Here is an 18,211-nt window from a genome sequence, read left to right on the forward strand (position 1 = left end):
GAACTATTGCTTGGGAATAGACTCTACTGAGCCCCGGCGGTTCCTCCTGTTTATCGAGCATGTCTGATGCATATGATCAGCCATACTCCATCTGCAGCAGCCGGTTTGTGATGAACCGTTGGAGGCGCATTAAAGTGTTAAAAAGGTGATATGTTTCACTAAAGAACACTACATTACAATAATCAAAAAGAAACTCCTTCACTTTAATACCGTCAACCCCTGCGAACTTGGCCAGGGGCATACAGGATGATACTTTTTCATACGAATATTCGCTTTGGTGACAGAGAATTATCACCTTGAAATTTCGAGCCACATATCCAACATGGCTGCCGATGCTGATGATGCCGTAAAAAGCCTTAAGGATACCATCCAATGGCTTAAAAGTAGCAAAGCAGCAGGTTAGTATTTTATCACAGCTGAACAAATAGGTGGTAAAACCTTTCGGATCGTCGAACCTCCCGGCCAAATAAAAACAACTCTCTTTTTGGATCGTTTCAAAAACTTTTACCAACAAAACTTTACATTCCTATCGCTTCTTGCTTTATTTTCCGAAATCAGAATACTTGCGTGTGTGAAGTTTTATCTCTTACCAAACTAATCAATCGCGTCTACTATCTTACTCTGGAGGCTACTGGAGCCAATATCCTAGCTTTGAATTTTGTTTTTTTTTTCTTATTGTTATTTGCTGCTGTTGTTCTTCGGTCTTCACTGTTTCCGTTCGTTTTTTTTCTGCTTGTCCTTACTAAGTACATTTTTTGTATGTTTTCTTGTCACTAAATAATTGTTCAACAATACTTTACAACATGTTTTTTTTTGTTCTTGTGTTAAATTTATTTGATTTGCAACAGTTCTTCGCGCGTACGGTTATGATCAGGTTCGAAAAAAGCTTCCGCATTGTTGGCGCATTGCTGGTGGCGTGAATACGTCAAGTTTATAACTTTTCATTCACCTGCTCCACCTCTGTTAGTGTTTTGCCTGCTTTGCTGTGTTAGCGACTCCTACCTGTACAAGTACAATATCAATAATAATATGATAATAGAACGGTAAATAAAAGCATTGGCTGCTTTGCTTAAAGTTAACCTATAATCTCCTAAAAATTTAAACAAGTCTTTTCAAGATAACACATAGACACTAGAGACGAAAAAAGTTCGAGGAAAACATTTTGTTTACTATTCTTCTTTTTTATTTTGCATCGCGTTGAGTGCGAGTGCGTGTTTGTGTTGATTAATTTTTAGGGACTCTCTTTGGTTAGTGCAAAGCGAGCGAGAGTTTCCGAGTGTTTTTACAGTGTCTGTGAGTTTATACCCTATGAACATTAGAATTTAACCACTGATCGAAAAAAATGTAATTTCGACTTCGAATTAGTACTCCTAATAGATCTCTCCCGTTTTTTTATGGTGGCTCTCAATATGTACGTCTACAAATGGCATACATTGTTTAGGTTAGAATTTCGGTTTCCATTCATTTGTGTTAAACTTTTCCGCGGGGTTCACTTCAACTTGTTTTGGCTGATTAATCACTTTTTTCTGCATCAAACAATAGCAACAGAACAACGGTTTCGAGAAAGACAAATTGGGTTTACGCGTTTTGTATAACAAACGATTCTCTGGACTCTCTTCTCTCACTATGACACGAGTCGACTTTGGCGCAGTTTCAAGCCGTCCGAAGCACCTTTCCTGTCGCTACGAAACATTCCATAACCTCAAAAACGAAAACATGCTACTATGAACTACCTCATCGCGCATGGGATCTCCCAGAACACCACCGGATGAGTTACTCCTTCTCTCGCGCATTTTATCTATCTACTAGTTCGCTCCGGTTGTCTTCTCCTGCCAATTAGCTTTAACAACAAACTTACTGAATGGCTTCTAAAAAATGGCTTCTTTTCAAGAAATTGCTTCGTAATTTTAAGGAATTCGATTTTGCTTTCTCTCCTCTCTAAGTGTATGTGAATATTTCACAGACGCGTTGGCTTCATCTTCTCTCATCTCATCCCACCCTCTCAAGGATGATCTTCTACACCCTAAAACGAAACAACACAGGCTTGTGTACAATGTACACAGGCTTGTGTACAATGTACACAGATTTGTGTACTACTAGATCAGCCTCCACCCCTGTGTCAAATGTACACAGTCACTTTTCTGGCTCTAGCGCTGGTATGGGAGCAAAGTTCGTAACTAATTTTCTCTGAACGATGACATGCATAATCAGGAATCGATCAATGCAAAAATAATTGTTAATTTTGTTTTCATGCCAGCGCTGGAGCCGGAAAAGTATCTGTGTACATTTGACACAGCGGTGAGGCTGATCTAGTAGTACACAAATCTGTGTAACTTCTGTAACCGTGTACCTCTTAAACTGAGTGCTAGTACGGGGGATTTGTCTTTCTGCCTGGTATGTGTTTGTGGTGTGTTTGAAAATCGGGGGCTATATCGTTATTCATAGGCGTGCGCGTATAGCATTTCGACTAGGTCAAGCTTTCGCACTACTACAAAAAAGCCGCATAGCAGCATAAATTTTCCCTTTTATACGATATCGTTTCATCTTTGGATTGTTGTTTGTTGTTGCTGTTGCTGTGTTTGCTGTGCTTTTTTTCTTGCGGGGTCTCTAATTTTCTGGCATAGGGCGGGTGCTCATCTAAATAACAATTTTTGTTTCTCACGTTGACTGCACGCCTACTCTCCTAAATACTTCTTCTTTCTTTCTCTAAGTCTATAACAAAGTTGTGTGCACGGTGTTACAGTTGGCGCTTTTATCAAGAAATATGCACTTGAAACTTTTGAAACTCCTCCTAAAAGAACACCTCATGGAAAAATATTTGAAGGAACTACTCCCGAAAGATCCCCTGAAGGACATTCCTGGGGAAACACCCGGAAGAACTTCTCCTGAAGGAATCTGTAAAGGAACTTCCCGTAGAGATACCCCTGAAGGAACTTCTCCTGGAGGAACTCCTGAATAAGCAATCTCTAGAAGAACTTCTCCTGAAACAGTTCCTGAAGAAACATCTTATGAATGAATGTCTGAAATAATTCCTCATGGTACAGTTTTTGAAGGAACTCCTTCTGGAAGAATTAACCCATCATGAAAAGTTTACTGAGGCAGCCCCTGCAGGAACTCTTCTTATAGGAATCCCTGAAAGAACTCCTTCTGGGGAAACCCGTGACCAAGAGTGCATTCACTCTGGAGATAGCTCTAAAGAAACTCTTCAGAGGAATCCGTGGAAGATTTCTTCTGGAGAATTTCTGATAGTACTCCTTTTGGGGGAATCCCTGAATAAACTTATTCTGAAGGAATGCATGAAGGAACTCTTCCTGGAAGAGCCCTTGAAAGAACTCTTTTTTAAAGAACCTTTCAAGGAACTCCTTTTGGTGAAACTTCTGAAGAAACTTCTTCTGGAGAAATCCCTTGAGAAAGTTCTTCTGGTAGAACTCCTAGAGAAACCTCTCAAGAAACTTTTCTGAAAGAATCCATAAAGAAACTTCTCTTGCAGGATATCCTGAAGGAACCACTACTGGAGAAATTTCTGAAAAAGACTACTCCTGAAAAAAAAAACTCCTCATGGGGAAATCATTGAAGGAATTGGACTGCTGGAGGAGCCCCAGAAGGAACTTCTCCTGTAGAAATCGCTGATGGGACACAACCTGAAGGAAACATTGAAGGATCTCTTCCTGAAGAAATCCATATAGGAACTTCTTTTGGTGGATCCCTGACAGAACTCCTCCTGGGGGAATCCCTGATGAATCTCCTCCTGAAGAAATCCACAAAGGAACTTCTTCTGGGGAAATCTATGAAGGCACTCTTCGTAGGGAAACCCCTGAAGGCACTCTTCCCTTACGAACCTCTGAAGAAACTCTTTCTGGAGGAATCTCTGGAGGAACTTCTTCTGAAGAATCCTCCTGGAGGCACCCCTGATGAAACTTCTCTTATGGCTCAAATGAGAATCGCATGTTATTCAAAAGTGAAAAGCACTTTTCTCCAGAACGATAAAAAAGCAAACAAAACAAGCGTGTCCGAATGTCATAAATTACTTAATAAACAATCGGACATAAACTATAAAGGAATTTCTCCTTCAAGAATTCCTGAAGGCACCACATCTGGAGCTACATCTTTTTTTTTATTTTTATCAACGTGTATTTTAACTTAGGCTAATTCTACACTTTGGAGCAATCTTTGAAACAACTTCTTTTGAAAGAATTCCTCATGGAGATATTTTTGAAGGAACTTCTTACGGAAGAATTAATCCAATAATAAAATTTTACTGGGGGAGCCCCTGATAAACCTCCTCCCAAGGAACCCCTGAAGAAACTCCTCCTGGAGAAATCCATAGACTTCTCTCTCCTAAAAAATACCTGAAATAAATCCTCGTGGAGACATGAATTTACTCAGACACTTTTCCTGTAAGAATCCCATATAAAACTCTTTCTGGAGGAATATCACAAATATCTTCAAGAGAAATCCCGAAATTATTCCTTTATGAATACATCCTGGAGCAATCTTTGAAGAAACTCCTTCTGGAAAAATCTGTGAATGAACTCATTGTGGATAAACCACTGAAGAAACTTCATTTGAAATAATATCTGAAAGACACCCTTTTGAAGAAATCCCTAAAAGAATTCCAAACTAAGTACAGCTGAAGTTTTTGAAAAGATGCTAAAAACTCTCAGAAGAACTTCTAGAAGAATGATTAAAATAAATAAAAGAATTCTTGGAAAATAATTTTAAGACGAAATTTAGGAGGAATTCCTAACGTCATTCTTGGAGGAAAATCTGAGAAAACCTTAGGGAAAATTTCTTATTGTACCTCTGCAGAAACCCGTGGAAAATTTGCTTCGGGATTTTGTTAGAATCAAATTTTTATAATGCATTTTTCACGGTAGAAACGCCAAGTTGGGACACCGTTCACACATGTGTTTTCTGTAAATTCATTATTAGTTAATTAACCCTTGTATTCACTTTTTTTCCTCTAGCAAATAAGATGCTATGCTTTGTTAAATTGTATATACCTTTTTTTTTTTTGTTTTTGTTGTTACTTATAATCATTTTGCTCCGTAAAACGTTAAGAATAGTATATCTCTGTTAAGCTACTACAAGTCCCGTGTTCGCCTTCTCAGCTTCCGCGTGCGTCTCTCACCTTGCTCTCTAATAGATTGCGTTTTGTAAGACTTCCACCTCTGTCCACTCGATCCGAATTAGGTCTAATTTTTTTTTTCGTGTAATAATAGTTACAATACTCCTCCTTCGAATTCAACCGGTGGAAAGGAAGCAGAAAGATTTCATCATTTTGTTTCGTTTAGAACGGTGCGTGAGAAGTTCTTTCTCTCGAATGGGATCGATGATTGACCAAAATGACGACGGCAACGTGCGTTCACACATGCATATAGTAGTGTTGGCGACATTTATGAGATTTATAACAGTACGACGAAATGTTTTGTCCGTATTGGTGTGGTGCTATCGACGAGTACGGAAGGGAAAGTTTGCCGGGAAAATAATGGTTATGGTTATGAGGATGAACTTCTCCGGAGGCCCGGATGCTGCTGCTGAGGAGTGAGATGATTGTTCTAATTCTCGGTGGGAAACTTCTTCTTTCCCCTTTTAGGACGCAGGCGATGAGGTGTTGGTGACCGGTTGGAAGTAGTGGATTCCATTCGTCTACAATAAGAAGATCAACGTCAACTACGTTCGAAACTCAACGGTGAATAATCAACCAAACTTACCGCCATATCATACTCGGTGATGTAGGCCGGGATTTCCAGCTGATCCTTGGCGATGGCGGAGTACAGATGCTCGACGCCGGGCAACGAGTGCACCTTGGTTTTGATGGCCGGCGCCATGAAGGTTGTGAACCACCAGGTCATCATCTTGGTCCAGAACGTCGGGTGTACGATGTAGAAGGCCTTCAGGTTCTTCTTGTATCTGATAGTAAAGAAGTCGAGTTTAAAGAATTGATTAGCTCGTGTTTAATTGATTGTACATCGATTCTCGGTATTAGCACTCTCACGGCCTCGGTCCGGTCGAAAACTATTCCGATTTGAATTTCTTGCTAGTGCTAATTTAGTGAAGGCGTCTTCTTAAAATTTGACCTTAAGCTTGAGCTTGATTGACCTCTCATAGTTTCTATTCCAGTATTGCCAGATCAACTAAACTTACACAAGGAAAAATGAGATGCCTGGTTTGGACTAATAGAAATCTTCAGTATGCAAGTGTGTACTAGGTCGTCCCTTATTTTTCAAAAATTTGAAATGTTATAAGTGGGGATTTTTTTTTTTATTATCGTACAAATTGGTACCAAGGTTCTCAGAATTTAATGAAATTTTTTTCACAGGTAGGGTTCACATATATATGAACAAAACAAAATTGAAAAAAATCAGGGTCGCCTAATTTTCCGGAAAACTCCAGTGGAAACCAAAAATTTTCCACAGACACCACCTACTTTGAAAAATCATAACTCAAGAACGAAGCATCGTAGACACATTTTTTTTTTGTCAAATCATAAGCAAATTTTCTGAGCAATTCAAAAAAAATACAAAATAAAAATTGTTTTCCACAAAATTTTCCACTGTTGAGGAAAATCGGTTGGAAAAGTCGGAAAAACTATTTTCGTACTCCGGAAAAATTCCCAAAAAAAATATTTTTAAAAGGAAATTTTATAAGCTATATTGTGTAAAATTTTCAAGATGTCGTTTTTCTCCGTTCCTGAGTTATGACCAATTTTGTGGAAATTGTCCAGATGTGCTGTATGAGCCGTTTGCTTAAAAAATCATAACTCAAGAACGAAGCATCGTAGACACAATTTTTTTGTGAAATCGTAAGCAAATTTTCTCAGTAATTTAAAAAAAAAATATAAAATGAAAATTGTTTTAAACAAAATTTTCCACTGTTGAGGAAAATTCGTTGGAAAACTCGGGAAATCTATTTTTGTAGTCCGGAAAAATTCCCAAAAAATATATTTTTGAAAGTAAATTTTATAAGCTATATTCTGTAAAATTTTCAAGATGTGGTTTTTCTCCGTTCCTGAGTTATGACCAATTCTGTGAAAATTGTCCAGATGTGCCGTTTTCTTTGAAAAAACATAACTCAAGAACGAAGCATCGTGGACTCAAATTGTCTTAATGAAATCATGCGCAAATTTTCTCAGCAAAAAGAAAAAGCGACACAAAATATGTTCTCTACGAAATTTTCTACCGTTGAGGAAAATTACAAAGCAAAGATGGAAAAACTTTTTTTGGAATCCGGATTTTTTTTAACTTTTAACTCAAATTTTCAGTATGTAATTTTTCTTTGTTTCTCTGTTTTATTCTTTTATTTAACCTACATTTATTTATTAACAATTGCTATTGTTTATTTTTTCATCCGGCAATACTGCCTTTGGCTCATAGCACTGGAAGATTTTCTTTTTCTGATATTATCAAGAGGAAAGCAAACTTTATTTACTAAGTTTTCTGTTATATCTGAAAATTCACTAGCAAAAATGCTTCGTTCATCTTTTGGAATGAATGAATGATATTTTTTGTTCCAGGAATTGGAACAAGGTTACAAAATCTTTCCTGGAGTATTTTTTCAGCCTCTGAATAATAATCTTCTGTTGCAAAAATAAATTCCCAGTTTTTCTTAAATTGGTCTTTTACTTTTTGTGATGCAGCCCAGTCAAAAAATTGTTTGGCGTTGTCAATTTCTGCTGACTTTCTGAAACTAGCATCTCTAGCCATTCGCTTAATGTTGCCACCAATAGCATCACACGGACCTTTTCCATGTGAAGTCGGAAAAAAGTGCCATTCTGCTTTTATTTGAAAATCATTTTCATGGTTGCACACATTTTTTAAATTGGATTTATTTTTGTATTGCTCTCCGCAACCGTCAGAAAGATAAATTATTTTTTCGAGCTCTGGAAATTTATTTTTCAATTTTGAAATTAATTTTGTTTGAAAAGCATAAACTGATGTCGTGTTATGCTTTTTGATATCAGCTATCACAACGATATTTAGTACTTTTGTAGAAGATTTTTCTTTGTAAAAATGACGAAGGGATGTATTGTTACTTGAGGTCGCACGAAGTAATGGCTTTGAATGGAATCTTGTATCACACACGAATAATTTTCCGCAAAATCCATTTGACACATTATTTCTTTGTTTTCAATAAGTGAATCCTTTTAAATTCTTATATATTTAAGCTGTTTATCTACTTTGAATTGATGAACAAGAAACTTCTCTGTGTGTTCCTGCAAGCTTTCCAAGAAATCATTAACATCCAAATAATCCAAAAGCAATATTTGACTTCATCAATTTTATTTTTGTTTAAATTTTCAGCAACAAAATCTATCAGTTTGTTTGATTTACATACTTCGCAAGATGTCAAGTAACAATCATCTGTACTATTTTCACATACAAGTTGATTTATCAAATAGTCGCTAAGTTTTTTTTCTGTGTTGTACTCTTCAAAGGAATTAGTTTTTCTCAATCCCTCAAACATGAATTTCATGTTTTCATGTATCATGCAAACACATACATTCATTGCCGAAGAATCCTTTGTATAAACGCACTGTTTTGGTTTGAGTTTTCAGAATGATGTAAATGAAACAGATTCGTTTTCGCACGCATGAGATTCTAAATATTGTTTATACAAAATATCCAAAGGAGCAAGCAAAAGTCGTTTTTGAAAATTTTGGCGAGTACCGTTGGGTAACTTAATGAATATTGTATCTTTCAAACCAGGAAATGGCCGACTGATATCATCCCTGAGATAGAACCCTGGGCTGAAAATCTCCTTAATAAAGAGAAAAAAAAAACTTTTTCTTGTAGATCTGGTCCATGAGACGGTCGCCCTGGATTTGACAATGGTTGAATTGCCAAATCATATTTTTTTGATTCAGTTATAACGTGTTGAGAAGCGGTATCAAAATGCGACTTTATTTTCCCGTATGACCAACTTCTAGGAAGTATTCTAAGAAGCTCAATTTGTTTTCCAGTTTCAGCATTTAAAAAAGCTGAATTCAAATTTAGTAAAATAGAATTAAAGTCCTCTTTTGCGTCACTCGGAAACCATGACTTTATTTAATTCAAAATTTGAAAGAACATTTCTTCAACAGTAGCGTTGCGAAAATTACTACTTGAAGCATCCAATCGACACGATTTTGTTTCAAAAGTAATTTCCAAAAATTTAGCAAGCTCTTGTATTTTCTGTGCTTGAAATGATGAACCAATAGATTCTCCCGAGGAAGGAGTTTCCTTTGACGAAGCTGAAGAAGATGGTGGTGAAACTTGTTCCTCTAATTGCATTCTTTCGGAATGCGTAAGAGCGTGAACCAGATATTTATCGTTATTGGACAATTTGAAGCAGCATGTTACACACATTTTCATATTTTTAGTTACCCACAATGTTCCGCTTGAACGAAATTTGTCAATCGAATTCGAAGAAATTTGACGCAAACTGGTTCTTACAGTATTATGTGCATCCAAACCACAAGGGTTGCAACACAACCCAATATTTTCAAAACGCTTCAACTTTTCCATTTTAACACTGCACTGTACTGTACTATGTACAGAAAACACTCACTTTACTAACGACACTTGCACTTTTTCACTGCTCTTGGTTCGCTCTCCATGAACTAATGATCCTCAAGCCATTTGATCGATATAAATATAATTTAGGTAATACCTATTCGTTTGTATATTTTATACCCTATGCCTGGCTGCCTTATGAAGACTGTAACTACCTAACAGATAAATAAAAAACTACCTACGTTGTCATAAACAAATCTTTAATTTACCATATTTTGTACTCACGTAGAAAAACGATTCAAACGGCACATCCTGACAATGTTCACATAATTGGTCAAAGCTCAGGAACGAAGAAAAAGTACATCTTCAAAATTTTACAGATTTTATCTTATAAAAACAACTTTGCTGTAACATTTTATTTAAAATTCTCGGACCACATTTTTACGTCGTATTTTTTTTATTGCTGAGAAAATTTGCTTATGATTTCATTAAGATAATTTGTCTCCACGATGCTTCGTTCTTGAGTTATGATTTTTCAAAGAAAACGGCTCATAAGGCACATCTGGACAATTTGCACAGAATTGGTCATAACTAAAGAACGAAAAATAATCACATCTTGAAAATTTTACAGAATATAGCTTATAAAATTTCCTTTCAAAAATATATTTTTTGGGAATTTTTCCGGACTTCGAAAATAGTTTTTCCGACTTTTCCACCCGATTTTCCTCAACAGTGGAAAATTCTGTGGAAAACAATTTTCATTTAATATTTTTTTTGAATTGCTGAGAAAATTTGCTTACGATTTCACAAAAAAAAACATTGTGTCTACGATGCTTCGTTCTTGAGTTATGATTTTTTTAAAGAAAACGGTTCATATAGCACATCTGGACAATTTCCACAAAATTGGTCATAACTCAGGAACGGAGAAAAACGACATCTTGAAAGTTTTACAGAATAAAACTTATAAAATTTCCTTTCAAAAATATTTTTTTGGGAATTTTTCCGGAGTACGAAAATAGTTTTTCCGACTTTTCCAACCGACTTTCCTCAACAGTGGAAAATTTTGTGGAAAACAATTTTTATTTTGTATTTTTTTTTTTTTGAATTGCTGAGAAAATTTGCTTATGATTTCACAAAAAAAAATGTGTCTACGATGCTTTGTTCTTGAGTTATGATTTTTCAAAGTAGGTTGTCTGTGGAAAATTTTTGGTTTCCACTGGAGTTTTCCGGAAAATTAGGCGATCCTGTTTTTTCCAATTTTGTTTTTGTTCATATATATGTGAACCCTACCTGTGAAAAAAATTTCATTAAATTCTGAGAACCTTGGTACCAATTTGTACGATAATGAAAAAAATGCCCAAATTCGTTGTTGGAAAATGATCGTTTTAGATAAGAAATGATCATGCCAAAATTTGAAGTCCGTATCTCAAGGCTAAGTGGGCCCTCAGAGGGCTAAAGTTGTATGGGACTAAAAACAGATGAAAATAGTTTAATGTTTTTTTTTCGGTCCCATACAATTTTTGACAACTTCAGGTCCCTTGAGGGATTGACACGATCATTTCTTAGCTAAAACGATTATTTTCAAACAACGGACGAATAACATTTCGGTCTCCAATTAGCCTGGTGGTTAAAACTATGGATCGCCAATCCGGAAACAGCGGGTTCGATTCCCGTTCCGGTCGAGAAAACTTCAGCAAAGTTGTAGAGGGTGTGGTGATCTCACCACTTTCTTACTATCTACCCTCAAAACGAGGTCATACGAATTCATTCGTAGGTAAAATGTTAGCCGTATGTCTGAAAAGGATCTCGTGATTACTTGCTTAACAGGTATTCGCATCCAAAAGGTAGATATAAGAGAGAATATACCAATAATTCTACCTCTTACATATGAATATAGTAAAGAGCAATAAACATATCAGTCTTGATCAAGATTCATAACTAGCGCATCTTCGTTTATCACATCACACTCCCTGAAATGGCTTTCTTCAACCCCGGAGGCCAGCTAAATCATTACAATGGGGTCACGTACTCTCCTAAAGTACGTTATTTAGTATATATTTACTCCAATAGGCGGCGATAGTGTGTCCATGGAACATTTTGCCACAGAGAACAGACATCCAAGTTCAATCTGAATTTTGTGTAAGGAATATTTCATCGGCAACACAAGTGGCACAAGCATGGCGCAGCAATCGGTTAATTTCCCATACTAATTCAATTCAACACTTGAAATGTATCAATTCACCACTGACTGTGGCAATATGGTGTTTGGCGGCATTACTGTTGTCACACGCTAAGAAAAAGTTACTCTAAAATGAGTAAGATTCACACAAAACTGAGCTAAACTGGAACAGCTCAAAAAATGAGTAAATTGCATTTCCAGCGATAGCGCTGGCCCAAGTGCAAAAATCCAAACAGTTTAAGCCGTATAATATTCTTCACATCAGCAAGAATATTATACAACTTAAAATGATGAGATTTTCGCACTTGGGCCAGCGCTATCGCTGGAAATAAAATTTACTCAATTTTGAGTTGTCCCACTTTAGCTCCAAAATGAGTGAATTTTCTGACCGTGCATCGTGTATTGGTTTGCAACCTTACTCAAGTGAAGATTCAAATCCTTACACAACTGTCTGAATGAAATTTGTTCTAGCCTGGATGTCTGTTATCTGTGATTTTGCTTTGATAGGGGTTGCGTCAACAGTGATTTCCAGTATCGGCGCACTCTTGTTATGCTGTGAACATCAAGCGTAGTTTAACAATGTGCTTAGGCATTGCTGTTAAAGAAGCAAATAACCACAATGCCATTTTAAAATTTTCAACTTATTACTTATATTAGGGTGTTCCAGATCAAAATCTTTCAAAAAACAACTTTTTAAGGTTTTTATGGTTACAAATGTGATAATTACATATATTTCCTTTAATTTTATTGGGATACGTTGTTTGGAGAACTTGTAGCAAACAAGTATATCTTTCGATTTTTGCCGAAAGAATTATTTTTTGACAAGTTTTAGTGTAGTTAGAATTTTTTGAAGTTCGAAAATAGTCGAAAAACACGAAATAGATTTGATGCACCTCTTAATTTCAATGGATTTGGCTGAAATTTTGACCAGTTACTTCTTTTAGTATGCCAATAAAAATATGCGGGTGGACTTATGAATCAGAGAAAAATTTTGGAAAAGTGGACAGGTCTAATAGGCATAAGTTGAAATCATTGTTGGATAAAGTGCGGAATCTTTGACAAAGTTGATCAGAACATCAATTGCTATATGATGATGAGCTAATTGATGCTGGGTTTATCCGCTAGGCAGCGTTAGTGTCTCTTAGAAATTTTAAACTTCTGTATCTGTGAAATCAGACTACATAGATGAATTTCGTATTCTGCAAAGTTAATCAGGACATCAAGACCCAAGCAACACACATGTTATATATCAGTTACGACAGCGCAAGTTTTGGTTGTATAGAAATTTATTTGACGTTATTCCAACACAATGTTAGAATTACGTAAAATTAACTTCTATACAACCAAAACTTGCGCTGTCGTAACTGATATATAACATGTGTGTTGCTTGGGGAGCTAACCGATGATAAACTAGTTGATTCTAGATTTATTCGCTTGGTGGCGCTAGGGTGTTGTACACTTCTGTATCTCATGAATCAGACTATATAGAAGATATTCATCTTCGGCAAAGATGATTAGGATGCCGGGGCCCGTGGCGTAGTGGCTACACGTTTGCTTCATAAGCAGATGGTCATGGGTTCGATCCCAGTCCCGGCACTTTCGTCAGTTGCTCTTTCCCCCTGAGAGCAGCTGACACTGACCCTCTTCTGAGCCCATGGCTCAAATGAACCCGGATACTTGGACATCGGCGAACGGCAACCCATAATGGACCCCCAATGGACTGGAAACAGGAACAACCAACAGCCACACATCAACATCCTCGAGCTCATCAATCTACCATGATAGGGTAGAAAGTGAAAGCAGCGCAACGATGTAGTACAATTATAAATAGAATACATTTAGGCGCTGTACAAAGTGTATGTACAGCTTCCAATTGGAATCGCTCACGCAGTGCCCTAGTGGACAATAGAGCTGTAAATTAGGTTAAGTGATTGAAGAATTAAAAAAAAATGATTAGGACATCAAGAACTATCCGATAATGAACTATTTGATTCTAGGGTTACCCGCTAGTGGCGCTAGATAAACTCTGAACTAGTGTATCTCGAGGATCAGACTACAGAATTTTAGCTTCGGTAAAGTTGACCTGAACGTGATAAATTATTCGGAATTGAACTATTGATCCTAGGTCTATCCGCAAGGATGCGCTAGCGAGTCTTAGAAATTCAAAACTTCTGTTTCTCGAGAATAAGACTACATAGAAGAACTTCGTTTTCGGCATAGTTGGCCAGGATGTCTTGAGCTATACGATTGATGAACTCATTGATTTTTAGTTTATCCGCTGGGTGGCGCTTGTAAGTTTTAGGAATTTTACCTATAAAGTCAATATCCGCAATAATCGAAACACAGAGGTAAAGCTGTAAGTATGTAATGAATCGATAAAATTGGCCAAAAAATTAACAGAGAACTAATTGGTTTATGTTTATTATTTGTGCCAAATTTCATAAAATTTAATGCATTGCTTTTAACTGTGTATGAAAAACAAACAAACGTGGTTTAAGCATTTTGTACAATCATGACCAATTTTCATTCGCATAATAGATGTTTTTTTTTTCGCTACAATTTAAAGTTCTGTGAGGACAATTATGAAATTTTGTAATTAGTTAAGATACTTATAGAGACATTTTCTTGCAAAAGTTAATCAACTTTGATGAATTGGTTTTAAAGCTACAGGTGTTGATAGGGGTGAGTGTTAGTGAAAATGCTTCGTATTCGAATGTCTCTGCCAATTTTCATGAAATCTTCACAGAAGGTAGTTGATTATGTGTATATTATACCAGCTAAATTAGATGCTAATTGGTATAGTACTTTCAACAGAACAATCAAAAGAATAAGGGGTGCTGAATAATGTCTGTTTGAGGGGCTAAAATCACGGCCAGTCCCAATACATTTTTCGACTATAAAATTGTTAATAGTGCATCGATTTGTTTGAAATTTTGCCTATGCAAAACATGTGTAGATTGAGTGGCTTTTGTTCGAAATATCAGCCATTTCCTTTGCCAAATTCAAAAGTTACAGCGCTGAGAAGCAAATTTGAGCAATTTTAATGAATCTGTTGCAAAGTTACAGCCGTATTTCTGTGTCTCGATTATTGCGGATACAGGCTTTAATTTCGTTTTCGGCAAAGTTGATCTGGGCATCAACTGCAGGACATCTGCCGCTACTGAGTACCTATAACAAATTGTAAAGATGATGACTTCACTCATTTTTCAGCTCAATTAGCTCGGATATCAATATATCCCTTTCAGGACGAAGCAGTAAAATTGTGTTGTTAAGCTGCATTAGTATTGAACATTTTTTCAACTGCCTTTTCCTTGAAATATGTGATGTAATCATTTTTTATTATCGAGTTATTACTTATACTTGTATTTCTGAGCCTCAGCTTTAATTAGTATTGTTCACAAAATGCGCATCAATAAGTTAAACAAAAAGTAAATTTACACCCCAAAGGTTAAAAAGGTGGTTATAAACATTTATTTTTATTTCTGGTATGCAGAGATGAAAATTGATTGAAATAGAGTAGCGAGCCACTTGGGCAGTGACCGGTATTTTGGGCACTGTTTGCTATAACTCGGTCAATTCGATACCAATTGACTTGAAATTTTGTGCACGGCTTGATACTATACGTATCTCGCTGCGTTCCAAAAATTGCGCCAATTGATTCCAAATTGGCTGAGTTATAGTAGAAAAGTGCCCAAAATAAGAACCCTGCCGAGATGGTTCCACTTCCCAAGTTCTGCGAAACAGTGTAAAAAAATTGGTAATTTGTTTGAAAAGCACTAGATTTCTGGGTGGCTTAAGTGGGACCAGCACAATTGTGCATTTCCGTCTCCATGGCGGTCGATACGAAGTTGCCTACTTTTAGGCGAACAGGGTACAGTTGCTTCCGCGATTCCTACTGGGGTTTCTTCAGAAAACCCTCCAGGTATTCTTTCAAGACTTCCTCCAGAGATTCTTTCAAGAATTACTCTAGGGATTCCTTCGGAATGTCCTCCAGGGATTCACTCGGGAAATTTTTCTGGGATGTTTTCAGGAACAACTTCAGGATTATTGAAAAAAAATTCTACGAGGATTCTTCCGTTCCGGGAACTTTTCTTGGGATTCTACATGATTATTTTCTCAGAAATTCATCCAGAAATTCCAGGAATTGTTAAGGGAATCTCTCTTGAGATTGCTTCCGGAGTTCATCCTGAGGTTTCTTCTGCGATTTCTCTAGGAGTTCCCCCACGAGCTCTTCTTAGGATTTCTTCAGGATTTTCCAAGAATTCCTTCAGCGATTTCTTCAGTACTTCCTGGGATTTCTTCAGAAAATCCTCCTGAGATTCCTTCAGGAATTCCTCCTAGATTCCTCGGGGAATTCCTGCACGGATTCCTTTGCAAACCCCAATTCCTCCAAATATTCTTGAAGAAATTTCTCTAAAGATTCCTCTAGGAATTCTTTCGTAAATTCTTCTAACAATCATCTAGAAGTTCCTCTAGATAGTCATCCAGGAGCTCCTCTAGAAGTTCCTCTACATATTTCTCCAGGGATTCCTTCAATAATTGTTCCAGGAATCCTTCTAGAGATTCCTCCAGGACTTGCGCCAGAGCCTCGTCCAGGAATTGCTTCAGGGCTTCCGCCACGAATTCTTCCAGGAATTCCTCCAAGAATTCCTTGAGAAATTCTTCCAGACATTCATCCAGGCATTCCTTCAGAGATTCTTCTAGGAAATACTCACGGGAATCCTCCTGGTAATTCTCCAGGAATTGCTTCAGAAACTCATACAAAGATTCTTCCAGGAATTTCTTCAGGGATTCCTCTATGGATTCCTTCAAGGATATCCTCCAGGGTTTCCACCAGGAATTCTTCCAGAGAATTCTCTAGCGATTCTTGCATGAGTTCCTGCTAGAATTTATCCAAGAATTCCATAAGGCATTCCTTTAGGGATACTTCCTGAGATTCCACCAGAAATTGCTTCAGGGATTCCCCCAGGAATTCTTACAGGTATTCCAACACAAATTTCTCCAGAACATCCAAGCATGCCTCCAAAAAATCTTCCAGAAATTCCTCCAGACATTCCTCCAGAAATTGCTTCAGGGATTCCTCCAGGAATTCCTACAGGAGTTGGTCCAGGAATATCTCAAGGAATTTATCCAAGAATTTCTCCAGGGATTCCTCTAGGACTTCCCCAGTGATTTTACCTGGAATTGGTCCAGGGATTCCCGCATGAATTGCTTCAGGTATTTCTCCAGGCATTTCTTTAGGAATTCCGCCAGAAATTCTTCCAGGAATTGTTTCAGGGATTCATCCTGGAATTTCCCCAGGAGATTTTCCAGAAAATTTTCCAGTAGTTCTACCAGTAGTTCTTCCAGAGGTTTCTCCAGAAATTGCATCAGAAATTCCTCCAGGAATTTCTACAGTAATTGCTACAGGAATTTCTACGGTAGTTCCTCCAGTAATTTCTGTAGTAATTCCTCCAGGAATTTCTACAGTATAGGGTGTCCCAGAAAGTATGGGCACAACTTTGTATAGCGAGAATACAATATTTTTTTTAACAAACAATTATTTTTATATTTTTGTATTTTTTATTCAAAGTATTTTCTTTGATACCTGTGAAGAGTTCATACCTGAAAAATGGGGTTTTGTATGCAGAAAGTTTAAAAAGAAAAAACAACTTTCTAAACTTCTGCACAAACTACTTTTTTACGTTTTTGTCACATACAGAAATTCGAAACATGTTTTTCGAATTTTTTTGACATGATATATTCAAAAACATGTTTCCTCACATGCATGGTTGATTTTTTTATAAGAATATGTTTTGCCTGTGCGTATGAGCACTTCCAAATATTGAGAAAACTGAAAAATTCACTTTTTCTATTTCTGGATAAGACACGCCCACAGACATTCGAGTTTTTGGATATATTTTAACGAGAATAAATACTATTCAATCTACACTCAATAAAGCTGGAGCATTTATTTTACTTATAGTGAAATTTAATTGCAGATTTCTGTATGCTGTGATGTGATATACATTTTGAAGCTTGTTTTCGGCTATTGGAAAACCGAGGTTTCAAAAAAATCGAATTTCGTTTTTGAATTGAACTTTCCGGTTCAAAAATCTATGTTTTATGCTCAAACAAATGGTCGTATAATAGATATGCATATAGACAATCACGGATATATTTTTTGAAATTTTTATCGAGCTTAATTTAATTCATAGAAAACAATTTGTTAAGTGATGTCATTGGAAAATATAGCAATTTGTGCAGAAGCCTCAAAAGGTCTTTCAGGGAATGTTCTATCGCATTCAAATGAGAAGTAAAAATTAAACTTTAATGATTGGTATTTATTTTTAATATATTAAGGCAGTACATGTGTGAAAATAAAGTTTGTTTCTGCAATCATTCCCAAATGGCAGCACTGCAAAGTTGTGCCCATACTTTCTGCGACACCCTATAACAGCGTTTCTCAAACCAAGGGTTGCGATCCACTGGTGGGTCGCGGGATGATTTTTGGTGGGTCGCGGAAGTTTAGGCAATATTGTAATGAATGCCATACTAT

At 36.7% G+C, this 18,211-nt stretch overlaps 1 protein-coding gene across 1 annotated transcript in view; it reads right to left on the reverse strand.

Moving 5' to 3' along the window:
• Positions 1 to 481: 481 nt before the first annotated feature.
• LOC109417794 (protein GDAP2 homolog) overlaps positions 482 to 18,211 on the reverse strand; it is a gene marked incomplete in the record, with an annotated part of 284,578 nt that continues 266,848 nt past the window's right edge. Inside the window, 3 exon segments of the mRNA XM_062853548.1 lie at positions 482 to 2,013; positions 2,344 to 5,649; positions 5,715 to 5,913. Coding sequence (XP_062709532.1) covers positions 5,593 to 5,649; positions 5,715 to 5,913 — 256 coding nt within the window.

This window comes from Aedes albopictus, chromosome 2 (assembly GCF_035046485.1).
Source record: "Aedes albopictus strain Foshan chromosome 2, AalbF5, whole genome shotgun sequence".
NCBI classification, from domain to species: Eukaryota; Metazoa; Arthropoda; class Insecta; order Diptera; family Culicidae; genus Aedes; species Aedes albopictus.